A 26,720-nucleotide genomic window follows, 5' to 3' on the forward strand; every position below is an offset into this window, starting at 1 on the left:
AAAGTGGCACACCCATATCAATAGAGCTTTACATTTCTCTCGAAGATCTCCTCTATCTTCGCAGACAGGAAACCTGCCAGAGCGTGTCTGCTGAGAACACGACCCTTCTGGTACTTCGAAGAGGTCTCTAGGATCGATTGCGTCTTTCTCCCACTGCTCATCTTCGCTGTTACTGTCAGTATCTGAGCTATTGCTACTGTCAGTACCAGTAAAATCTGATTCACTTGTAAAATCCTGATAGAAAAACACCAAAAAATAACTAAAATTAAAATGGAAATCCAAATACACAAAATAACTCGTAGGGGTGCCTACACGTCCTTAAATTATGACATGAGAAAGTAAGAATCACAAATATTAACCTCAACAGTTACTTTGCGGGTTGAATCATTGGCAACATCTCCTGAAGCTCGTGGCGAAGAGGTCATGGTCACAGGATACTCTGCACTGGAGCAAATGGGCTCAGTATCAGCGGCATCGTTGATCTTTCTCGAGGGGGATTCCATTTCAATAGAAGCTGTGAAAAATGTATAAAATGTGAAAGCCATTGGCCATATTCATCACCGTTCGTCAGTTTTCTGTGCACAAATGTTTCCGCGAAGTCATATTCACTGTAGATTCATTCATTTTTCTTATCATGTTTGAAAATGACTGCATCTTCCGCCGAATCATATCTGTAAGATTTGAGATTACATGTATGTACATATTGCACTGAACATGGAGGTAAAGAGTTTAGTCCTACCTTCTTATAAAAAACCCGGAAGCGGTCATAATGATTAATGGCACCCGATACCGCAGTGGACAGCGGTCAAAGTGCCTCCTGTGACCTTACAAGGTCAGTTCAGTGCAATCATTGTACACTCACATACCGGACCTACATGTACTGTACATGTACACATTGGAAAATTGTGCATTATGCTTCATTCGACACTCACGTACACACGATTGTAAGTGGGATCCAACTGTATTATTTAGTAGAGTTGGACACCTGATGAAACTGAATGGTTCACATCTTATATGTACACACCCATTTCTAGTTGTTCTCTAGTTTAGAGTGACTTTCTTTCAAATTCAGTACCGGCAGTGATCCTTTCAAAAACAACTTTAAGTGCTATCATTTTGGAATGATAATGCTCACAAATACTGTAACTTGGCAAGTTACTTCATACATAATTATCCAGTCGATTGATCTCATTGTAGTTAGCTAATGCAGCGAGGACTAGGCTTGATTTAATTACGCAGTTTTATTTGGGGTTTATTTGTTTTTAACATAACCGATTTGCCACAAAAAATGCAAACCAATGACATTACTTCCGTTTTAACTGAGGCACAGTACGCTGAGCTCAGATAACTATTTTACGCAAAAAACGGTACGCCGGCACTCATAATGAAGTAAGCACCGCTCGAAAAGAATGAATAAAAATTAAAGAGAGAAAAATAGTTTTAAACCAAATGAATTTCAAAACATACAAACAAGCGACATCAAGAACTAAAGCATACAAAACATGGCATCATTTGACCAATTTCTACTGATCATGAACGATAACCGCGTGTCGGGTAAATAGGACATGCTGCACATACCTGCTTGCAAAGGCACGTTCGACGGATAAATCTTGGCTTGCCTATTACCACATGTCCACACGTTACCATCGTGGTGTTTTTGTTTATGATAATAGAAGGCTCTCCGAGAAAAGTTAGTGGCACAGTTGGGGCAACTTTTCCGTTTCTCTTTCTGCTTCATGTCTGCCTATAATTAATTAACAACAAAGTAAAGGTTAAGTTGGAAATCGGACCATCACTAATTGTAAGACTGATGAATAACTTTTGCTTATGAGTTTAACTCGTTAGATAAGATAAAATTTCTGATATAAAGTATTTCATAAGAGCGATTTTTGTGTAGTCAAATGCAGATGAAGATCTTAAATAAAGCATATGCATTGTCTACGTGAGTTGAACAGGTTTTATTCAAATAAATGGATAAACTCAACTTTACAAAAGGAATATAGGACGAAGAATACATGTACATCTTAGAAAAGGTTTAACATACTTGGTAGTTTTGGATGATTTTGAAGAGCGGGAAAAGTGCGACCAGTAATTCCAAAACACACGTTTCTGGTCAGTTTCTGGCTTCTTGCGGTTTTTGAGAAGCCTTGGAGCGTCTCCTTTCTCTGCTCACGTACAATTGGAGCGCTGTTCGGAAGCTGTGTCTCGGGAATTTCGCAGTTAATGACTGACTCCGTGGCTAGACTGGGTCGATCTTGGCATAATTCAAGGTCCAATTATATATTCATCCAATCCCAATTGGCCCCTCTTGCGCGCCATTTTCAATTCATAGTAACCGTTCTTGTCTGTCACACATATAGAGCAATTGCTCCCCAGATTCTATCAAAGCATTCTGGTAAAATGAATCCTAGAATCAGACATATTCCCAATATTGATGATTTGCCTCGGCGACGACTCTTCAATCAAGAAGAAATGCTGGCCGAATTAGACAGAGTTTCTTCTCCCGAAGAATATAACTCGGGGCAGTTGCAGTCTACAGGCAATGGCAGAACGATGCTCGATATCTCGCAAAGCAGACCCGCCATACGAGTAAGCTATTCTCAGGCTAGCACAAGTAGCACCAGTGATGCCCCTCTGAACACCCTCGGATTCCCCCAAGCCACCTCAACACCAACTTCCAGCGACAGTGAATCCGAAAGCCAAGAATCTGCATCGTCCATTTTGTCTGAGAGGAGTGCACACTCTTCGTCTTCGCTCAATACTTCTGCGGGAAGTATTTCAGTGGTGAGTTCAGCACGTAGTATGGAATTCATATAGTTGAATAATTAATTTCATAATATTAAGTTTTGTTTCTTAAGTTTGAGCCTGCTTCAGTAATTTCTAATATCTACAATAATAAGTCTTGCGAACATCTGAACACGGCGAAATATTTTATGCAGAAATTTCACCATAGCATTTCTAACGTCAAAGAACATTTTAAGAATTGACCGAGCGTGGTGATTTTAAAATGAAAAGGGGCGAACACACTATAATTTAGATGTAGGGGGTGGTTCTTCAGTTGTTGACAATCCTCCATAACTCAGGTATCTTAGGAAATTATATAAAGTTATAGTTTATTGTTTTAAGCAGTGATGTAAATTGATGATAAAGGGAGACGCGCGGGAACTTGTTGGTAGGCTCAGCTGACTTACGCTGCTGTGTTTTTCAAATGTCTGGTTTAGGGGTCCAGTGCACCATCTGCAGTTACCCTGCGCATGCTATACATGCAGAATAAAAAACTGGAGGCACAGCTCAAGAAGAAAAATGAAGAGCTCCAAGATATAAAACGGAACATGAGATGTGCCGCAGCAAACTCTGGAAGCAAACGTGTTGCTGTTCCACGTGAATGCTCAGTGAGTTAATAAACCCTTGTATTCAATTAAAATGAAACGATTTCTGCACTTTTATCTCTTCCCCAGTTTTTAGATATTCATTTAAATAATGACAATCAAAACCACGAACTAAGAAAGTTCGGTGCTGTCTGTCATTGTGTGGGAACACAAACTGAACAACGCAACTTTCTTAATTAAAGAGAAAAAAAATTACGACCAAAATCCTGTGCCCTTGGTTTTCTGTGAGGGGTCTTAATAATTGTAAGCACTCTTTTTCCCCATAGCAAGCTGTCCGAGAAGTGTACGGAAAACTCTACAAAGACGGGACGGAAGGATTCAACCTTTCACTGACGTAAGTATTGAATTTTCTGTCATAACTTGAAAGAAAACACTCCACAAGTGTTGCAAAGATTATTTACTGCTTTCCTTTGTGGTTTGTACTTTTACTGTTTGCTCGTTTCAACGATAAAGCATGTTGAGAGAAAGCCAGAGAGACAGGCCGAGTAAAGGTCTCGGGAGAGGAACAGTCAAAACACACAAAAAAATTCCACATCCCAATCAGCCAACAAACAAACAATAGGTATCAGTAAAACTAGTATTTAACGGCCGCTCAGTAAAGGATGATTCCGGAGGAAGTACGCTAGTATTAAGATTTCATCAAAGACATCGCACAAGGCCAAAATAGGTTGAACAAACTAACAATTTGAAAGTCATCATCTCATTCGGAAAGACCAAGCAATTGTGTGTATTGAAAATGGTTGGAATACTAATTAAAATATACTGTTCAAACATTTCTCTGCTGATCATTACTCACAACCTTTTCAAAGTGAAAGTTCAGTGACGGTTTGATAAATGAATTTAACTTTTCACAGTAAAACATGCCAGGAAAATGAGTTGGTGGTTTCTACTATAGTCAGAGAAGTCCGGTCGCTTCATGGGCGAGAGAAGTGGACCTGCGACCAAGTACGAAGTAAGTGCCTAGCCATAAAGGTCCTTGGTGTAAAGAAGTATTGCAGAATTGTGGATCAATCATTTACGTAGTCCTGCTACAAAGTCCGGACAATCTTGTACAGTTCTTCGATTTAATCATTTTTGTAGAAGCTGCCAAGACCTACTTCTCTTCGCTGCGCGACAGAAAACGCCGAGTTGATGGTGGGACATATGAAAGACATGCCAAAGCGGCCAAAAAAAGAAGCAGGAAATTCAGGGTGAGTCTCCTCTCTCTTCGTTATTTTGCTTGGTTCAAATAACTCTCCTATATACATAGTCTCTTCAAAACAGCATGCACGAGTTGCATGGGACAGGACTATGTTGTGTAACCCGCAAATTCATTTGCCTTTATCCAGTGCGTTTAAATCGATAACTAACATGCATTCCAACATGGACTGAGAAATTATACAAGCTTTTCTAAGTAACGATTTACAAATCCTTTCCCAATATCAGTGAAAAAAATGATGTCTTTGATTGTTGTTACAAATTTCACTACTATACTCTGGAAACAGGAACGCCCATTACGAACGCACCTTTGCGTTAATTGTAAACATAATAGCTGTTTGAAATTAATAACCCTTTTGGAAATAGAGGTGTTGCAGTGTTCAGGAAGTCTTACCACCGATAAATGAGTTTTGGAGTCTTGTTATTAACACCCAAACGTGTCATCGTGTCGACATTTATAACACACGTCATAAAAATAAACACCACAACAGTTATCTATACTTTTTGGGTTATTAAAACCGCAACACGTCCATAGAGTGTGACCAGGAAGGTGTTTGAAACGCATATAAATAAACAAATGAATGAATAAATAAACACTTGTTTTCACACTCTATATGTATTTTGTTTTTATAACACAGAAATTGCAGAGGCGACAAAGCGCCATGAGAAACAGTGATCTCTCTGAAGACATGAAAAGACAGCTCAATGAAGTGATGACAATCGACTTCATGTCTTCAGAGGAGAGCATGTCAGAAGACGAGGAGGAAGGTGCCTCGAGGAACAAAACCAGGAGACTCCTTAAACTACCGTGGGAGAGGTCAAAATTAACATCTTTGAAACACAAACTGGATTCCCAGTTTGCAAAGACCGCTCCTCCGGTAGTTTCAAGGTTGCTTCCGGAGTTTGTTATCTCGAACGTGCCTTCCTCTAGGCCTCCACCGGCAAGTGCACCATCTTGGGCAGTACGCCCCTTAAACTAGGCAAAGAATATTTTCATTTTGAGCGTTTGTTGTGTAAAGCTTCTGAATCTTATGTAAATTCCTTTTTCAAATGTCATGTTTATGAATTTATTTATCACAAACAATTCAGTCTGTAAAAAACAAAATAACTTGTACGAGGTTGAGAGAGGCTGCGTATGCTCTTCAATACGTGATGACATTTTATATGTTCGATTTCAGTTAATGTGTTGATAATTATTCGCCTACCTGATAGGCGCAATGTAAAATGGTAGTTGTTACCAGTCACATCTTTTATGGAATGCAGCGTTGGTGTCCTGTGCTATGTTTTTTCTTTCAAATTTAGTCACAGTTGACTGTTTGTCAGGTAAAAAAAAATTACATCTTGGTTTAAGTTTTGTTGTTGCTGTTTCATGCAAAATGACCGACAAATAGTATTTTTATACACAAAAGCATGACCTGTTCCTCCCTATCAAATTAATTTTAATTCATGTAACAGAGGAAAAACGCATGTGATGTTTTAACCCAGTTCTTGACGAGGGGAAGGGAGGAAGGAGATCTAGAATATTGCTACCTGCGATAAAATATTGATATCTTACAAACGGCCCTAATTTGACTGAACTGAACATTTTATCAAACCGAAAAACATATGTAACTCTCCTCCTACCTCTTTATGCATGTATGGGCACACTAATGTCATTTTCTTTCCCGTTAGAGTTAGTTACTATAAAAAATGGTATTTTCCCATTTTGTTGAGCATGTTTTAAATTGAGTTTCAGCTGACTTCAGTGAGATCTGACCGTACACGTAGTTATCTTTTGAAATGAGAGAAAAATTATCAATTCGCTCTAGAAATTAAGTCAATTTCTTTTCGCCTGTTGCCATTTCCACACACCACAATTATAGATATAAATTAGCACAGTTATTTATATATCACAGAATAATAACTGTTCAATTCTGAAGGTGTATAAAGTGTACATTATATGTCCAAATGGGCTTCAAGGAGAGAATTGGAAATTTATGTATCGTGTGAGGTAGTAATATGGTCCGTGATCAAAACAGACCAAGGCCACAACTCCCCTGGGCATTGTGGTCAGACAGCCTGCACCCAGAAATCCGAGGTCATCTAGCGGCATGTACTGGGAGTTGATTATTGAAAGTCCAAACACGGGATAAGGATCATCGTGATAAAAATTCGAAATTTATGATTAATTATGCTGTATAACGCTGTATACAGACCGAACCAAAACAAAGAGAATATGTATATGGTGCACTTTTAACATCAGAACTATAACCCGTATGCCATTGTTAGTACAATTTGTTTTAGTTAAATTGCCTCTTTAACGTTTGCCTCAAGCTTGGCTGTTTAACATCAATACTTTATATTGCTTGGCCATTTAAAAAAGTTTCAGTAAACTGAATTAAAGCATTATGAGGACAGCTGAAATTTCCAGCCTTGTGTCATTTCTTATTATGTCCAAACAACATGCAAATGCTAGAACTGCGCAGTTACTGTACATGTACTGTCCTACATTTGAAAAAGTCATGACTTAAAACAAGTCTCTCTGCACACATACCATTTCCTGACAGCCATTGTCAACGTTGCATTAATTATTAATAAACAATAATGTGCTTAAATGTTTAAATAAAGATGAATTTCCGCTGCGATTCGGACTGCAGCGGAAACGTGCGTGGTAAACGGCAGACAGGTTTCCAAGCCAGTTTCCGTGGGGTAGTAATTGTTGTAAACGAGGGGTGCATTTACGCACCCAGGAAACGAGTGCGGAAACGGCCACCGGAATGGAACATTAAACGCGCAGGAAATGGGTTGGTTTGCGGCCAGTTTCGGCACCAGTTTCCGCATACAAGTTTTTCGCACGGTGAGGCTTAGCACAAGTCCAGCATAGCCCAGCCAAGGCCAAGCCAAAGCAAAGCATGAAAATTCAAGTTTTGCAGAAAACGCTACAAGGTACTCTTCTTACTCAAGGCAGTCACCTTGCCAGTCGCTGTTCTCCTTCAGTCATGTCCCTCTGTGGAATGTGTATTACTAAAGGAATAAATGTCTGGGCCAGTCATTTCATTTAAGTCTGGCTGAGGAGAGTGTACGAGACTAAAAAACTAAACTCGGACTAAGGCCTGCTGAACTTACTCAGGCCCAGCCCAGGCGTAGCGGAGGCCTTCCCCAGACCCAACCAAAACAAAACCTAGGTATGATTTACGTCTTAGCTATGCCTAACCCAAGCTTAGCCCAGATCTATTGAATACCAGGAGCTTCTAGCCTAACCAATTCTCAGCCAACGCCTACACAGGTCTTGACCTCACCAAGGTCCAGACCTCACCAAGCTTAATAAAAGCCTAACTAAGCTTGGACTCGGCTTTGAAAACGCCTAGCTCCGGCCTACTCGACTGCAAGTGCAGGCTTAGCACAGGCCCAGCATAGCCCAGCCAAGGCAAGGCCAAAGCAAATCATCAAAATTCAAGTTTTTCAGAAAACGTTACAAGATACTCTTCTTACTCAAGGCACCCAGCTGGCCAGTAGTTGTCGCTCTTCGGTCATGTCCCTCTGTGGAACCTGTTAGTATTACTAAGGGAATAAATGTCTGGGCCAGTCATTCGATTTAAGTCTGGCTGAGGAGAGTGTACAAGACTAAAAAACTAAATTCAGAATAAGGTCTGCTGAACTTACTCAGGCCAAGCCCAGGCGTAGCGGAGGCCTTCCCCAGACCCAACCAAAACAAAACCTAGGTATGATTTACGTCTTAGCGATGCCTAACCCAAGCTTAGCCTAGATCTATTTAACACTTGGAGCTACTAGCCTAACCAATTCTCAGCCAACGCCTACACAGGTCTTGACCTCACCAAGGTCCAGACCTCACCAAGCTTAATAAAGGCCTAACTAAGCTTGGACTCGGCTTTGAAAACGCCTAGCTCCGGCCTACTCGACTGCAAATGCAGGCTTAGCACAGGCCCAGCATAGCCCAGCCAAGGAAAGGCCAAAGCAAAGCATGAAAATTCAAGTTTTTCAGAAAACGCTACAAGGTACTCTTTTTACTCAAGGCAGTCACCTTGCCAGTCGCTGTTCTCCTTCAGTCATGTCCCTCTGTGGAATCTGTATTACTAAGGGAATAAATGTCTGGGCCAGTCATTTGATTTAAGTCTAGCTGAGGAGAGTGTACGAGACTAAAAAACTAAACTCGGACTAAGGCCTGCTGAACTTACTCAGGCCCAGCCCAGGCGTAGCAGAGGCCTTCCCCAGACCCAACCAAAACAAAACCTAGGTATGATTTACGTCTAAGCGATGCCTAACCCAAGCTTAGCCCAGATCTTTTGAACACCATGAGCTTTTAGCCTAACCAATTCTCAGCCAACGCCTACACAGGTCTTGACCTCACCAAGGTCCAGACCTCACCAAACTTAATAAAGGCCGTACTAAGCTTGGACTCGGCTTTGAAAACGCCTAGCTCCGGCCTACTCGACTGTAAGTGCAGGCTTAGCACAGGCCCAGCCTGGGCGTAGCCGAGGCCTTCCCCAGATCTAACCAAAGCAAAACCTAGGTATGATCTACGTCTAAGCGAGGCCTAACCCAAGCTTAGCCCAGATCTATTGAACACGGGGAGCTTCTAGCCTAACCTATTCTCAGCCAACGCCTGCACAGGTCTTGACCTGCATAGCCCAGCCAAGGCCAAGCCAAAGCAAAACATGAAAATTCCAGTTTTTCAGAAAACGCTACAAGGTACTCTTCTTACTCAAGGCACCAAGCTGGCCAGTAGTTTTTGTCCTTCAATCATGTCCTTCTGTGGAACCTCTTACTATTACTAAGGGAATAAATGTCTGGGCCAGTCATTCGATTTAAGTCTGGCTGAGGAGAGTGTACGAGACTACAAACTAAACTCGGACTCAGGCCTGCTAAGCTTACTCAGGCCAAGCCCAGGCGTAGCCGAAGCCTTCCCCAGACCTAACCACAGCAAAACCTCGGTATGATTTACGTCTTAGCGATGCCTAACCCAAGCTTAGCCCAGATCTATTTAACACTGGGAGCTACTAGCCTAACCAATTCTCAGCCAACGCCTACACAGGTCTTGACCTCACCAAGGTCCAGACCTCACCACGCTTAATAAAGGCCTAACTAAGCTTGGACTCGGCTTTGAAAACGCCTAGCTCCGGCCTACTCGACTGCAAGTGCAGGCTTAGCACAGGCCCAGCATAGCCCAGCTAAGGGAAGGCCAAAGCAAAGCATGAAAATTCAAGTTTTTCAGAAAACGATACAAGATACTCTTCTTACACAAGGCACCCAGCTGGCCAATAGTTTTTGTTCTTTAGTCATGTCCCTCTGTGGAACCTGTTAGTATAACTAAGGGAATAAATGTCTGGGCCAGTCATTCGATTTAAATCTGGCTGAGGAGAGTGTACGAGACTACAAACTAAATTTGGACTCAGGCCTGCCAAACTTACTCAGGCCCAGCCCAGGCGTAGGCGAGGCCTTTTCCAGATCTAACCAAAGCAAAACCTAGGTATGATTTACGTCTAAACGAGGCGTAACCTAGGCTTAGCCCAGATCTATCTAACACCGGGAGCTACTGGCCTCACCAATTCTCAGCCACCGCTTACACAGGTCTTGACCTCACCAAGGTCCTGACCTCACCAAGCCTAATAAATGTCTAACTAAGCTTGGCCTTGGCCTTGAAAACGCCTAGCTCCGGCCTACTCGACTGCAAGTGCAGCCTTAGCACAAGTCCAGCATAGCCCAGCCAAGGCCAAGCCAAAGCAAAGCATGAAAATTCCAGTTTTTCAGAAAACGCTACAAGATACTCTTCTTACTCAAGGCAGCCACCTGGCCAGTTGCTGTTCTCCTTCAGTCATGTCCCTCTGTGGAATCTGTATTACTAAGGGAATAAATGTCTGGGCCAGTCATTTGATTTAAGTCTAGCTGAGGAGAGTGTACGAGACTAAAAAACTAAACTCGGACTAAGGCCTGCTGAACTTACTCAGGCCCAGCCCAGGCGTAGCGGAGGCCTTCCCCAGACCCAACCAAAACAAAACCTAGGTATGATTTACGTCTAAGCGATGCCTAACCCAAGCTTAGCCCAGATCTTTTGAACACCATGAGCTTCTAGCCTAACCAATTCTCAGCCAACGCCTACACAGGTCTTGACCTCACCAAGGTCCAGACCTCACCAAACTTAATAAAGGCCGAACTAAGCTTGGACTCGGCTTTGAAAACGCCTAGCTCCGGCCTACTCGACTGCAAGTGCAGGCTTACCACAGGCCCAGCATAGCCCAGCCAAGGCAAGGCCAAAGCAAATCATCAAAATTCAAGTTTTTCAGAAAACGATACAAGATACTCTTCTTACACAAGGCACCCAGCTGGCCAGTAGTTAGTGTTCTTTAGTCATGTCCCTCTGTGGAACCTGTTAGTATAACTAAGGGAATAAATGTCTGGGCCAGTCATTCGATTTAAATCTGGCTGAGGAGAGTGTACGAGACTACAAACTAAATTTCTACTCAGGCTTGCCAAACTTACTCAGGCCCAGCCCAGGCGTAGCCGAGGCCTTCCCCAGACCTAACCAAAGCAAAACCTAGGTATGATTTACGTCTAAACGAGGCCTAACCCAAGCTTAACCCAGATCTATTGAACACCGGGAGCTTCTAGCCTAACAAATTCTCAGCCAACGCCTACATAGGTCATGAGCTCACCAAGGTCCAGACCTCATCAACCCTAATAAAAGCCTAACTAAGCTTGGCCTCGGCCTTGAAAACGCCTAGCTCCGGCCTACTCGACTGCAAGTGCAGGCTTAGCACAGGTCCAGCATAGCCCAGGCAAGGCCAAGCCAAAGCAAAGTATCAAAATTCAAGTTTTTCAGAAAAGGCTACGAGATATTTTTCTTACTCAAGGCACCCAGGTGGCCAGTAGTTGTTTTCCTTCAGTAATGTCCCGCTGTGGAACCTGTATTACTAAGGGAATAAATGTCTGGACCAGTCATTCGATTGAAGCCTGGCTGAGGAGTGTACGAGACAACAAATTAAACTCGGACTTAGGCCTGCCAAGCTTACTCAAGCCCGGCCCAGGCGCAGCTGAGGCCTTCCCCAGATATAACCAAAGCAAAACCTAGGTATGATTTACGTCTAAGCGAGGCCTAACCCAAGCTTAGCCCAGATCTATTAAACACGGGGAGCTTCTAGCCTAACCAATTCTCAGCCAACGCCTGCACAGGTCTTGACCTCACCAAGGTCCAGACCTCACCAAGCTTAATAAAGGCCTAACTAAGCCTGGCCTCGGCTTTGAAAAAGCCTAGCTCAGGCCTTCTCGACTGTAAGTGCAGGCTTAGCACAGGTCCAGCCTAGCCCAGGCTAGGCCAAGCCAAAGCAAAGCATCAAAATTCCAGTTTTGCAGAAAATGCTACAAGGTACTCTTCTTACTCAAGTCACCCAGCTTGCCAGTAGTTGTTCTCCTTCAGTCATGTCCCTCTGTGGAACCTGTATTACTAAGGGAATAAATGTCTGGGCCAGTCCTTCGATTTAAGTCTGGCTGAGGAGACTGTACGAGACTAAAAAACTAAACTCGGATTCAGGCCTGCCAAACTTACTCAGGCCCAGCCCAGGCGTAGCCGAGGCCTTCCCCAGATCTAACCAAAGCAAAACCTAGGTATGATTTACGTCTAAACGAGGCCTAACCCAAGCTTAGCCCAGATCTATTGAACACCGGGAGCTTCTAGCCTAACCAATTCTCAGCCAACGCCTACATAGGTCATGAGCTCACCAAGGTCCAGACCTCATCAAGCCTAATAAAAGCCTAACTAAGCTTGGCCTCGGCCTTGAAAACGCCTAACTCCGGCCTTCTCGACTGCAAGTGCAGGCTTAGCACAGGTCCAGCATAGCCCAGGCAAGGCCAAGCCAAAGCAAAGTATCAAAATTCAAGTGTTTCAGAAAATGCAACGAGGTATTCTTCTTACTCAAGGCACCCAGGTGGCCAGTAGTTGTTCTCCTTCAGTCATGTCCCTCTCTGGAATTTGTACTACTAAGGGAATAAATGTTTGGGCCAGTCATTCGATTGAAATCTGGCTGAAGAGAGTGTACGAAACTACAAACTAAACTGGGACTCAGGCCAGCCAAGCTTACCCAGGCCCAGTCCAGGCGTAGCTGAGGCCTTCCCCAGATCTAACCAAAGCAAAACCTAGGTATGATTTACGTCTAAACGAGGCCTAACCCAAGCTTAGCCCAGATCTATTGAACACCGGGAGCTACTAGCCTAACCAATTCTCAGCCAACGCCTACACAGGTCTTGACCTCACCAAGGTCCTGACCTCACCAAGCCTAATAAAGGTCTAACTAAGCTTGGCCTCGGCCTTGGCCTTGAAAACGCCTAGCTCCGGCCTACTCGACTGCAAGTGCAGGCTTAGCACAGGCCCAGCATAGCCCAGCCAAGGCCAAGCCAAAGCAAAGCATCAAAATTCAAGTTTTTCAGAAAACGCTACAAGATACTCTTCTTACTCAAGGCAGCCACCTGGCCAGTTGCTGTTCTCCTTCAGTCATGTCCCTCTTCGGAATCTGTACTACTAAGGGAATGAATGCCTGGGCAAGTCATTCGATTTAAGTCTGGCTGAGGAGAGTGTACGAGACTAAAAAACTAAACTCGGACTAAGGCCTGCTGAACTTACTCAGGCCCAGCCCAGGCGTAGCGTAGGCCTTCCCAAGATCCAACCAAAACAAAACGTAGGTATGATTTACGTCTAAGCGATGCCTAACCCAAGCTTAGCCCAGATCTTTTGAACACCAGGAGCTTTCAGCCTAACCAATTCTCAGCCAACGCCTATACAGGTCTTGACCTCACCAAGGTCCAGACCTCACCAAACTTAATAAAGGTCTAACTAAGCTTGGCCTCGGATTTGAAAACGCCTAGCTCCGGCCTACTCGAGTGCAAGGGCAGGCTTAGCACAGGTCCAGCATAGTCCAGGCAAGGCCAAGCCAAGGCAAAGCATCGAAAATCCATTTTTCCAGAAAACGCTGCAAGATACTCTTCTTACTCAAGGCAGCCAGGTGGCCAGTAGTTGTTCTCCTTCAGTCATGCCCCTCTGTGGAACCTGTTTTACTAAGGGAATAAATGTCTGGACCAGTCATTCGATTGAAGTCTGGCTGAGGGGTGTACGAGACAACAAACTAAATTCGGACTCAGGCACCAAGCTTACTCAGGCCCAGCCCTGGCGTAGCCGAGGCCTTCCCCAGACCTGACCAAAGCAAAACCTAGGTATGATTTACGTCTAAGCGAGGCCTAACCCAAGCTTGACCTCACGAAGGTCCATACCTCACCAAGCCTAATAAAGGCCTAATTAAGCCTGTCCTCGGCTTTGAAAACGTCTAGCTCTGGCTTACTCGACTGCAAGGGCAGGCTTAGCACAGGTCCAGCATAGCCCAGCCAAGGCCAAGCCAAAGCAAAGCATCAAAATTCATGTTTTTCAGAAAATGCGACAAGATATTCTTCTTATTCAAGGCACCCAGGCGGAGAGGAGTTGTTCTCCTTCAGTCATGTCCCTCTGTGGAGCCTGTCAGTAATACTAAGGGAATAAATGTCTGGGCCAGTCATATGATTTAAGTCTGGCTGAGGAGAGTGTAGGAGACAACAAACTAAACTCGGACTCAAGCTTGCCAAGCTTACTCAGGCCTAGCCCAGGCGTAGCAGAGGCCTTCCTAGACCTAACCAAAGCAAAATGTAGATATATTTCACGTCTATGGAAGGCCTAAGCCAAGCTTAGCCCAGATCTATTGTGTACCGGGAGCTTCTAGCCTAGCCAATTCTCAACCAACGCCTACACAGGTCATGAGCCCACCAAGGTCCAGACCTCACCAAGCCTAATAAAAGCCTCACTAAGATTGGCTTCATCCTTGGAAACGCCTAGCTCCGGCCTACTCGACTGCAAGTGCAGGCTTAACACAGGTCCAGCATAGCCCAGCCAAGGCCAAGCCAAAGCAAAACATCAAAATTCAAGTTTTTCAGAAAACTCTACAAGATACTCTTCTTACTCAAGGCACCCAGGTGGCCAGTAGTTGTTGTCCTTCAGTCATGTCCCTCTGTGGAACCTGTTAGTATTACTAAGGAAATAAATGTCTGGGCCAGTCATTCGATTTAAGTCTATTTGAGGAGAGTGTACGAGACTACAAACTAAATTCGGACTCAGACCTGCGAAACTTACTCAGGCCCAGCCCAGGCGTAGCGGAAGCCTTCCCCAGACCCAACCAAAACAAAACCTAGGTATGATTTACGTCTAAGGGAGGCCTAACCCAAGCTTAGCCCAGATCTATTTAACAGCAAGAACTACTAGCCTAACCAATTCTCAGCCAACGCCTACACAGGTCTTGACCTCACCAAGGTCCAGACCTCACCAAGCCTAATAAAGGTCTAACTAAGCTTGGCCTTGGCCTTGAAAACGCCTAGCTCCGGCCTACTCGACTGCAAGTGAAGGCTTAGCACAAGTCCAGCATAGGTTAGCCAAGGCCAAGCCAAAGCAAAGCATCAAAATTCCAGCTTTTCAGAAAACGCTACAAGATACTTTTCTTACTCAAGGCAACCAGGTGGCCAGTAGTTGTTCTCCTTCAGTCATGCCCCTCTGTGGAACCTGTTACTAATACTAAGGGAATAAATGTATGGGCCAGTCATTCGATTTAAGTCTGGCTGAGAAAAGTGTACGAGACTACAAACTAAACTCGGACTCAGGCCAGCCAAGCTTACTCAGGCCCAGCCAAGGCGTAGCCGAAGCCTTCCCCATACCTAACCAAAGCAAAACCTAGGTATGATTTACGTCTAAGCGAGGCATAACCCAATCTTAGCCCAGATCTATTGAACACAGGGAGCTTCTAGCCTAACCAATTCTCAGCCAACGCCTGCACAGGTCTCGACCTGCATAGCCCAGCCAAAGCCAAGCCAAAGCAAAGCATCAAAATTCAACTTTTTCAGAAAACGCTACAAGGTACTCTTCTTACTCAAGGCAGCCACATGGCCAGTCGCTGTTCTCCTTCAGTCATGTCCCTCTGTGGAACCTGTTACTAATACTAAGGGAATAAATGTCTTGGCCAGTCATTCGATTTAAGCCTGGCTGAGTACAGTGTACGAGACTACAAACTAAACTCGGACTCAGGCCAGCCAAGCTTACTCAGGCCCATCCCAGGCGTAGCCGAGGCCTTCCCCATACCTAACCAAAGCAAAACCTAGGTATGATTTACGTCTAAACGAGGCCTAACCCAAGCTTAGCCCAGATCTATTGAACACGGGGAGCTTCTAGCCTAAGCAATTCTCAGCCAACGCCTGCACAGGTCTTGACCTTACCAAGGTCCAGACTTCACCAAGCCTAATAAAGGCCTAACTAAGCCTGGCCTCGGCTTTGAAAACACCTACATAGGTCATGAGCTCACCAACTTCCAGACCTCACCAAGCCTAATAAAGGCCTAACTAAGCTTGGCCTTGGCTTTGAAAACGCCTAGCTCCGGCCTACTCGAGTGCAAGTGCAGGCTTAGCCCAGACCCAGCATAGCCCAGCCAAGGCAAGGCCAAAGCAAAGCATCAAAATTCCAGTTTTTCAGAAAATGCTACAAGATACTCTTCTTACTCAAGGCACCCAGCTGGACAGTAGTTGTTCTCCTTCAGTCATGTCCCTCTCTGGAACCTGTTACTAATACTAAGGGGAATAAATGTCTGGGCCAGTCATTCGATTTAAGTCTTGCTGAGGAGAGTGTACGAGACTACAAACTAAACTCGGACTCAGGCCTGCCAAGCTTACTCAGGCCCAGCCCGGGCGTAGCCGAGGCCTTCCCCAGATCTAACCAAAGCAAAACATAGGTATGATCTACGTCTAAGCGAGGCCTAACCCAAGCTTAGCTTAGATCTATTGAACACGGAGAGCTTTTAGCCTAACCAATTCTCAGCCAACGCCTGCACAGGTCTTGACCTGCATAGCCCAGCCAAAGCCAAGCCAAAGCAAAGCATCAAAATTCCAGTTTTTCAGAAAACGCTACAAGGTACTCTTCTTACTCAAGGCACCAAGCTGGCCAGTAGTTTTTGTCCTTCAATCATGTCCCGCTGTGGAACCTGTTAGTATAACTAAGGGAAAAAAAGTCTGGGCCAGTCATTCGATTTAAGTCTGGCTGAGCAGAGTGTACGAGACTAAAAAAATAAACTCGGACTAAGGCCTGCTAAACTTACTCAGGCCCAGCCCAGGCGTAGCGGAAGCCTTCCCCAGACCCAACCAAAACAAAACCTAGGTATGATTTACGTCTAAGGGAGGCCTAACCCAAGCTTAGCCCTGATCTATTAAACACCGGGAGCTACTAGCCTAACCAATTCTCAGCCAACGCCTACACAGGTCTTGACCTCACCAAGGTCCAGACCTCACCAAGCCTAATAAAGGCCTAACTAAGCATGGCCTCGGCTTTGAAAACGCCTACATAGGTCATGAGCTCACCAAGGTCCAGACCTCACCAAGCCTAATAAAGGCCTAACTAAGCTTGGCCTCGGCCTTGAAAACACCTAGCTCCGGCCTACTTGACTGCAAGTGCAGGCTTAGCACAAGTCTAGCATAGCCCAGCCAAGGCCAAGCCAAAGCAAAGCATCAAAATTCCAGTTTTTCAGAAAACGCTGCAAGGTACTCTTCTTACTCAAGGCAGTCACCTTGCCAGTCGCTGTTCTCCTTCAGTCATGTCCCTCTGTGGAATCTGTATTACTAAGGGAATAAATGTCTGGGCCAGTCATTCGAGTTAAGTCTGGCTGAGGAGAGTGTACGAGACTAAAAAACTAAACTCGGACTAAAGTCTGCTGAACTTACTAAGGCCAAGCCAAGGCGTAAACGAGGCCTTCCCCAGACCTAACCAAAGCAAAACCTAGGTATGATTTACGTCTAAACGAGGCCTAACCCAAGCTTAGCCCAGATCTATTAAACACGGGGAGCTTCTAGCCTAACCAATTCTCAGCCAACGCCTGCACAGGTCTTGACCTCACCAAGGTCCAGACCTCACCAAGCGTAATAAAGGCCTAACTAAGCCTGGCCTCGGCTTTGAAAAAGCCTAGCTCAGGCCTTCTCGACTGTAAGTGCAGGCTTAGCACAGGTCCAGCCTAGCCCAGGCAAGGCCAAGCCAAAGCAAAGCATCAAAATTCCAGTTTTGCAGAAAATGCTACAAGGTACTCTTCTTACTCAAGTCACCCAGCTTGCCAGTAGTTGTTCTCCTTCAGTCATGTCCCTCTGTGGAACCTGTATTACTAAGGGAATAAATGTCTGGGCCAGTCATTCGATTTAAGTCTTGCTGAGGATAGTGTACGAGACAACAAACTAAACTCGGACTCAGGCCAGCCAAGCTTACTCAGGCCCAGCCCAGGCGTAGCCAAGGCCTTCCCCAGACCTAACCAAAGCAAAACCTAGGTATGATTTACTTCTAAACAAGGCCTAACCCAAGCTTAGCCCAGATCTATTTAACACTTGGAGCTACTAGCCTAACCAATTCTCAGCCAACGCCTACACAGGTCTTGACCTCACCAAGGTCCTGACCTCACCAAGCCTAATAAAGGTCTAACTAAGCTTGGCTTCGGCCTTGAAAACGCCTAGCTCCAGCCTACTCGACTGCAAGTGCAGGCTTAGCACAAGTCCAGCATAGCCCAGCCAAGGCCAAGCCAAAGCAAAGCATCAAAACTCCAGTTTTTCAGAAAACGCTACAAGATACTCTTCTTACTCAAGGCAGCCACCTGGCCAGTTGCTGTTCTCCTTTAGTCATGTCCCTCTGTGGAATCTGTATTACTAAAGGAATAAATGTCTGGGCCAGTCATTTGATTTAAGTCTGGCTGAGGAGAGTGTACGAGACTAAAAAACTAAACTCGGACTAAGGCCTGCTGAACTTACTCAGGCCAAGCCCAGGCGTAGCGGAGGCCTTCCCCAGACCCAACCAAAACAAAACCTAGGTATGATTTACGTCTTAGCGATGCCTAACCCAAGCTTAGCCCAGATCTATTGAATACCAGGAGCTTCTAGCCTAACCAATTCTCAGCCAACGCCTACAGAGGTTTTGACCTCACCAAGGTCCAGACCTCACCAAGCTTAATAAAAGCCTAACAAAGCTTGGACTCGGCTTTGAAAACGCCTAGCTCCGGCCTACTCGACTGCAAGTGCAGGCTTAGCACAGGCCCAGCATAGCCCAGCCAAGGCAAGGCCAAAGCAAATCATCAAAATTCAAGTTTTTCAGAAAACGATACAAGATACTCTTCTTACACAAGGCACCCAGCTGGCCAGTAGTTGTTGTTCTTTAGTCATGTCCCTCTGTGGAACCTGTTAGTATAACTAAGGGAATAAATGTCTGGGCCAGTCATTCGATTTAAATCTGGCTGAGGAGAGTGTACGAGACTACAAACTAAATTTGGACTCAGGCCTGCCAAACTTACTCAGGCCCAGCCCAGGCGTAGCCGAGGCCTTCCCCAGACCTAACCAAAGCAAAACCTAGGTATGATTTACGTCTAAACGAGGCCTAACCCAAGCTTAGCCCAGATGTATTGAACACTGGGAGCTTCTAGCCTAACCAATTCTCAGCCAACGCCTACATAGGTCATGAGCTCACCAAGGTCCAGACCTCATCAACCCTAATAAAAGCCTAACTAAGCTTGGCCTCGGCCTTGAAAACGCCTAGCTCCGGCCTACTCGACTGCAAGTGCAGGCTTAGCACAGGTCCAGCATAGCCCAGGCAAGGCCAAGCCAAAGCAAAGTATCAAAATTCAAGTTTTTCAGAAAAGGCTACGAGATATTCTTCTTACTCAAGGCACCCAGGTGGCCAGTAGTTGTTTTCCTTCAGTCATGTCCCGCTGTGGAACCTGTAAGTATAACTAAATAAAAAAAAGTCTGGGCCAGTCATTCGATTTAAGTCTGGCTGAGGAGAGTGTACGAGACTAAAAAACTAAACTCGGACTCAGGCCTGCTAAACTTACTCAGGCCCAGCCCAGGCGTTGCCGAGGCCTTCCCCAGACCCAACCAAAACAAAACCTAGGTATGATTTACGTCTTAGCGATGCCTAACCCAAGCTTAGCCCAGATCTATTTAACACCGGGAGCTACTAGCCTAACCAATTCTATGCCAACGCCTACACAGGTCTTGACCTCACCAAGGTCCAGACCTCACCAAGCCTAATAAAGGCCGAACTAAGCTTGGCCTTGGCCTTGAAAACGCCTAGGTCCAGCGTACTCGACAGTAAGTGCAGGCTTAGCACAAGTCCAGCATAGCCCAGCCAAGGCCAAGCCAAAGCAAAGCATCAAGATTCCAGTTTTTCAGAAAACGCTACAAGATACTCTTCTTACTCAAGGCAGCCACCTGGCCAGTTGCTGTTCTCCTTCAGTCATGCCCCTCTTTGGAACCTGTATTACTAAGGGAATAAATGTCTGGACCAGTCATTCGATTGAAGTCTGGCTGAGGAGTGTACGAGACAACAAACTAAACTCGGACTTAGGCCTGCCAAGCTTACTCAAGCCCGGCCCAGGCGCAGCTGAGGCCTTCCCCAGATATAACCAAAGCAAAACCTAGGTATGATTTACGTCTAAGCGAGGCCTAACCCAAGCTTAGCCCAGATCTATTAAACACGGGGAGCTTCTAGCCTAACCAATTCTCAGCCAACGCCTGCACAGGTCCTGACCTCACCAAGGTCCAGACCTCACCAAGCTTAATAAAGGCCTAACTAAGCCTGGCCTCGGCTTTGAAAAAGCCTAGCTCAGGCCTTCTCGACTGTAAGTGCAGGCTTAGCACAGGTCCAGCCTAGCCCAGGCAAGGCCAAGCCAAAGCAAAGCATCAAAATTCCAGTTTTGCAGAAAATGCTACAAGGTACTCTTCTTACTCAAGTCACCCAGCTTGCCAGTAGTTGTTCTCCTTCAGTCATGTCCCTCTGTGGAATCTGTATTACTAAAGGAATAAATGTCTGGGCCAGTCATTTGATTTAAGTCTGGCTGAGGAGAGTGTACGAGACTAAAAAACTAAACTCGGACAAAGGCCTGCTGAACTTACTCAGGCCCAGCCCAGGCGTAGCGGAGGCCTTCCCCAGACCCAACCAAAACAAAACCTAGGTATGATTTACGTCTTAGCGATGCCTAACCCAAGCTTAGCCCAGATCTATTGAATACCTGGAGCTTCTAGCCTAACCAATTCTCAGCCAACGCCTACACAGGTCTTGACCTCACCAAGGTCCAGACCTCACCAAGCTTAATAAAAGCCTAACTAAGCTTGGACTCGGCTTTGAAAACGCCTAGCTCCGGCCTACTCGACTGCAAGTGCAGGCTTAGCACAGGCCCAGCATAGCCCAGCCAAGGCAAGGCCAAAGCAAATCATCAAAATTCAAGTTTTTCAGAAAACGTTACAAGATACTCTTCTTACTCAAGGCACCCAGCTGGCCAGTAGTTGTCGCTCTTCGGTCATGTCCCTCTGTGGAACCTGTTAGTATTACTAAGGGAATAAATGTCTGGGCCAGTCATTCGATTTAAATCTGGCTGAGGAAAGTGTACGAGACTACAAACTAAACTCGGACTCAGGCCTGCCAAACTTACTCAGGCCCAGCCCAGGCGTAGCCGAGGCCTTCCCCAGATCTAACCAAAGCATAACTTAGGTATGATTTACGTCTAAGTGAGGCCTAACCCAAGCTTAGCCCAGATCTATTTAACACAGGGAGCTACTAGCCTAACCAATTCTCAGCCAACGCCTACACAGGTCTTGACCTCACCAAGGTGCAGACCTCACCAAGCCTAATAAAGGCCTAACTAAGCTTGGCCTTGGCCTTGGCCTTGAAAACGCCTAGCTCCGGCCTACTCGACTGTAAGTGCAGGCTTAACACAGGTCCAGCACAGCCCAGCCAAGGCCAAGCCAAAGCAAAGCATCAAAATTCCAGTTTTTCAGAAAACGCTACAAGATACTCTTCTTACTCAAGGCAGCCACCTGGCCAGTTGCTGTTCTCCAGTCATGTCCCTCTGTGGAATCTGTATTACTAAGGGAATAAATGTCTGGGCAAGTCATTCGATTTAAGTCTGGCTGAGGAGAGTGTACGATACTAAAAAACTAAATTCAGAATAAGGTCTGCTGAACTTACTCAGGCCAAGCCCAGGCGTAGCGGAGGCCTTCCCCAGACCCAACCAAAACAAAACCTAGGTATGATTTACGTCTTAACGATGCCTAACCCAAGCTTAGCCCAGATCTATTTAACACTTGGAGCTACTAGCCTAACCAATTCTCAGCCAACGCCTACACAGGTCTTGACCTCACCAAGGCCCAGACCTCACCAAACTTAATAAAGGCCGAACTAAGCTTGGACTCGGCTTTGAAAACGCCTAGCTCCGGCCTACTCGACTGTAAGTGCAGGCTTACCACAGGCCCAGCATAGCCCAGCCAAGGCAAGGCCAAAGCAAATCATCAAAATTCACGTTTTTCAGAAAACGTTACAAGATACTCTTCTTACACAAGGCACCCAGCTGGCCAGTAGTTGTTGTTCTTTAGTCATGTCCCTCTGTGGAACCTGTTAGTATAACTAAGGGAATAAATGTCTGGGCCAGTCATTCGATTTAAATCTGGCTGAGGAGAGTGTACGAGACTACAAACTAAATTTGGACTCAGGCCTGCCAAACTTACTCAGGCCCAGCCCAGGTGTAGCCAAGGCCTTCCCCAGATCTAACCAAAGCAAAACCTAGGTATGATTTACGTCTAAACGAGGCCTAACCCATGTTTAGCCCAGATCTATTTAACACCGGGAGCTACTAGCCTAACCAATTCTCAGCCAACGCCTTCACAGGTCTTGACCTCACCAAGGTCCAGACCTCAACAAGCCTAATAAAGGCGGAACTAAGCTTGGCCTTGGCCTTGAAAACGCCTAGCTCCGGCCTACTCGACTGCAAGTGCAGGCTTAGCACAAGTCCAGCATAGCCCAGCCAAGGGAAGGCCAAAGCAAAGCATGAAAAATTCAAGTTTTTCAGAAAACGCTACAAGGTACTCTTCTTACTCAAGGCAGTCACCTTGCCAGTCGCTGTTCTCCTTCAGTCATGTCCCTCTGTGGAATCTGTATTACTAAGGGAATAAATGTCTGGGCCAGTCATTCGATTTAAATCTGGCTGAGGAAAGTGTACGAGACTACAAACTAAACTCGGACTCAGGCCTGCCAAACTTACTCAGGCCCAGCCCAGGCGTAGAAGAGGCCTTCCCCAGATCTAACCAAAGCAAAACTTAGGTATGATTTACGTCTATGTGAGGCCTAACCCAAGCTCAGCCCAGATCTATTTAACACCGGGAGCTACTAGCCTAACCAATTCTCAGCCAACGCCTACACAGGTCTTGACCTCACCAAGGTGCAGACCTCACAAAGCCTAATAAAGGCCTAACTAAGCCTGGCCTCGGCTTTGAAAAAGCCTAGCTCAGGCCTTCTCGACTGTAAGTGCAGGCTTAACACAGGTCCAGCCTAGCCCAGGCAAGGCCAAGCCAAAACAAAGCATCAAAATTCCAGTTTTGCAGAAAATGCTACAAGGTACTCTTCTTACTCAAGTCACCCAGCTTGCCAGTAGTTGTTCTCCTTCAGTCATGTCCCTCTGTGGAACCTGTATTACTAAGGGAATAAATGTCTGGGCCAGTCATTCGATTTAAGTCTGGCTGAGGATAGTGTACGAGACAACAAACTAAACTCGGACTCAGGCCAGCCAAGCTTACTCAGGCCAAGCCCAGGCGTAGCCAAGGCCTTCCCCAGACCTAACCAAAGCAAAACCTAGGTATGATTTACTTCTAAACAAGGCCTAACCCAAGCTTAGCCCAGATCTATTTAACACCGGGAGCTACTAGCCTAACCAATTCTCAGCCAACGCCTACACAGGTCTTGACCTCACCAAGGTCCAGACCTCACCCAGCTTAATAAAGGCCGAACTAAGCTTGGACTCGGCTTTGAAAACGCCTAGCTCCGGCCTACTCGACTGTAAGTGCAGGCTTAGCACAGGCCCAGCATAGCCCAGCCAAGGCAAGGCCAAAGCAAATCATCAAAATTCAAGTTTTTCAGAAAACGTTACAAGATACTCTTCTTACACAAGGCACCCAGCTGGCCAGTAGTTGTTGTTCTTTAGTCATGTCCCTCTGTGGAACCTGTTAGTATAACTAAGGGAATAAATGTCTGGGCCAGTCATTCGACTTAAATCTGGCTGAGGAGAGTGTACGAGACTACAAACTAAATTTGGACTCAGGCCTGCCAAGCTTACTCAGGCCAAGCCCAGGCGTAGCCAAGGCCTTCCCCAGACCTAACCAAAGCAAAACCTAGGTATGATTTACTTCTAAACAAGGCCTAACCCAAGCTTAGCCCAGATCTATTTAACACCGGGAGCTACTAGCCTAACCAATTCTCAGCCAACGCCTACACAGGTCTTGACCTCACCAAGGTCCTGACCTCACCAAGCTTAATAAAGGTCTAACTAAGCTTGGCCTTGGCCTTGGCCTTGAAAACGCCTAGCTCCGGCCTACTCGACTGCAAGTGCAGGCTTAGCACAAGTCCAGCATAGCCCAGCCAAGGCCAAGCCAAAGCAAAGCATCAAAATTCCAGTTTTTCAGAAAACGCTACAAGGTACTCTTCTTACTCAAGGCAGCCACCTGGCCAGTTGCTGTTCTCCTTCAGTCATGTCCCTCTGTGGAATCTGTATTACTAAGGGAATAAATGTCTGGGCAAGTCATTCGATTTAAGTCTGGCTGAGGAGAGTGTACGAGACTAAAAAATAAATTCAGAATAAGGTCTGCTGAACTTACTCAGGCCAAGCCCAGGCGTAGCGGAGGCCTTCCCCAGACCCAACCAAAACAAAACCTAGGTATGATTTACGTCTTAGCGATGCCTAACCCAAGCTTAGCCCAGATCTATTTAACACTGGGAGCTACTAGCCTAACCAATTCTCAGCCAACGTCTACACAGGTCTTGACCTCACCAAGGTCCAGACCTCACCAAGCCTAATTAAGGCCTAACTAAGCTTGGACTCGGCTTTGAAAACGCCTAGCTCCGGCCTACTCGACTGCAAGTGCAGGCTTAGCACAGGCCCAGCATAGCCCAGCTAAGGGAAGGCCAAAGCAAAGCATGAAAATTCAAGTTTTGCAGAAAACGCTACAAGGTAATCTTCTTACTCAAGGCAGTCACCTTGCCAGTCGCTGTTCTCCTTCAGTCATGTCCCTCTGTGGAACCTGTTACTAATACTAAGGGAATAAATGTCTGGGCCACTCATTCGATTTAATTCTGGCTGAGGAGAGTGCACGAGACTACAAACTAAACTCGGACTCGAGCCTGCTAAACTTACTCAGGCCCAGACCAGGCGTAGCAGAGGCCTTCCCCAGACCCAACCAAAACAAAACCTTGGTATGATTTACGTCTTAGCGAGGCCTAACCCAAGCTTAGCTCAGATCTTTTGAACACCAGGAGCTTCTAGCCTAACCAATTCTCAGCTAACGCCTACACAGGTCTTGACCTCACCAAGGTCCGGACCTCACCAAGCCTAATAAAGGTCTAACTAAGCTTGGCCTCGGCTTTGAAAACGCCTAGCTCCGGCCTACTCGAGTGCAAGTGCAGGCTTAGCCCAGACCCAGCATAGCCCAGCCAAGGCAAGGCCAAAGCAAAGCATCAAAATTCAAGTTTTTCAGAAAATGCTACAAGATAGTCTTCTTACTCAAGGCACCCAGCTGGACAGTAGTTGTTCTCCTTCAGTCATGTCCCTCTCTGGAACCTGTTACTAATACTAAGGGAATAAATGTCTGGGCCAGTCATTCGATTTAAGTCTGGCTGAGGAGAGTGTACGAGACTACAAACTAAACTCGGACTCAGGCCTGCCAAGCTTACTCAGGCCCAGCCTGGGCGTAGCCAAGGCCTTCCCCAGATCTAACCAAAGCAAAACCTAGGTATGATCTACGTCTAAGCGAGGCCTAACCCAAGCTTAGCCCAGATCTATTGAACACGGGGAGCTTCTAGCCTAACCAATTCTCAGCCAACACCTGCAAAGGTCTTGACCTGCATAGCCCAGCCAAGGCCAAGCCAAAGCAAAGCATCAAAATTCCAGTTTTTCAGAAAACGCTACAAGGTACTCTTCTTACTCAAGGCACCAAGCTGGCCAGTAGTTTTTGTCCTTCAATCATGTCTTTCTGTGGAACCTCTTACTAATACTAAGGGAATAAATGTCTGGGCCAGTCATTCGATTTAAGTCTGGCTGAGGAGAGTGTACGAGACTACAAACTAAACTGGGACTCAGGCCTGCCAAGCTTACTCAGGCCAAGCCCAGGCGTAAACGAGGCCTTCCCCAGACCTAACCAAAGCAAAACCTAGGTATGATTTACGTCTAAACGAGGCCTAACCCAAGCTTAGCCCAGATCTATTAAACACGGGGAGCTACTAACCTAACCAATTCTCAGCCAACGCCTACACAGGTCTTGACCTAACCAAGGTCCTGACCTCATCAACCCTAATAAAAGCCTAACCAAGCTTGGCCTCAGCCTTGAAAACGCCTAGCTCCGGCCTACTCGACTGCAAGTGCAGGCTTAGCACAGGTCCAGCATAGCCCAGGCAAGGCCAAGCCAAAGCAAAGTATCAAAATTCAAGTTTTTCAGAAAAGGCTACGAGATATTCTTCTTACTCAAGGCACCCAGGTGGCCAGTATTGTTTTCCTTCAGTCATGTCCCGCTGTGGAACCTGTTAGTATAACTAAGTGAAAAAAAGTCTGGGCCAGTCATTCGATTTAAGTCTGGCTGAGGAGAGTGCACGAGACTAAAAAACTAAACTCAGACTCAGGCCTGCTAAACTTACTCAGGCCCAGCCCAGGCGTAGCAGAGGCCTTCCCCAGACCCAACCAAAACAAAACCTTGGTATGATTTACGTCTTAGCGAGGCCTAACCCAAGCTTAGCTCAGATCTTTTGAACACCAGGAGCTTCTAGCCTAACCAATTCTCAGCTAACGCCTACACAGGTCTTGACCTCACCAAGGTCCAGACCTCACCCAGCTTAATAAAGGCCGAACTAAGCTTGGACTCGGCTTTGAAAACGCCTAGCTCCGGCCTACTCGACTGTAAGTGCAGGCTTAGCACAGGCCCAGCATAGCCCAGCCAAGGCAAGGCCAAAGCAAATCATCAAAATTCAAGTTTTTCAGAAAACGTTACAAGATACTCTTCTTACACAAGGCACCCAGCTGGCCAGTAGTTGTT

The 26,720-nt window shown here is 45.9% G+C and overlaps 1 protein-coding gene and 1 long non-coding RNA gene across 2 annotated transcripts; one reads left to right on the forward strand and one right to left on the reverse strand.

The window, feature by feature from the left end:
• Positions 1-379: 379 nt before the first annotated feature.
• Positions 380-2,195, reverse strand: LOC147798139 (uncharacterized). The gene is made up of 3 exons (XR_015426529.1): positions 2,045-2,195; positions 1,579-1,744; positions 380-514 (listed from the first exon to the last, which is right to left on the reverse strand). It is a non-coding gene; the product is annotated as an uncharacterized LOC147798139 (long non-coding RNA).
• A 1,511-nt stretch (positions 2,196-3,706) lies between these two features.
• LOC147798140 (uncharacterized) lies at positions 3,707-7,398 on the forward strand. The gene is made up of 4 exons (XM_087141695.1): positions 3,707-3,723; positions 4,244-4,341; positions 4,470-4,579; positions 5,225-7,398. Exon 4 carries the CDS (start codon positions 5,249-5,251, stop codon positions 5,564-5,566), a length of 318 nt encoding a protein of 105 aa, XP_086997821.1. The 5' UTR covers positions 3,707-3,723; positions 4,244-4,341; positions 4,470-4,579; positions 5,225-5,248; the 3' UTR covers positions 5,567-7,398.
• The last annotated feature ends 19,322 nt before the right edge of the window (positions 7,399-26,720 follow it).

Source organism: Acanthaster planci, linkage group LG09 (assembly GCF_054643075.1).
Source record: "Acanthaster planci isolate LZ-2023a linkage group LG09, COTS_SCS, whole genome shotgun sequence".
Taxonomy (NCBI): Eukaryota; Metazoa; Echinodermata; class Asteroidea; order Valvatida; family Acanthasteridae; genus Acanthaster; species Acanthaster planci.

Coding starts and splice junctions, on each gene's coding strand:
- LOC147798140 (XM_087141695.1), top strand. CDS start 5,249: ATGAGAAACAGTGATCTCTCTGAAGACATGAAAAGACAGCTCAATGAA.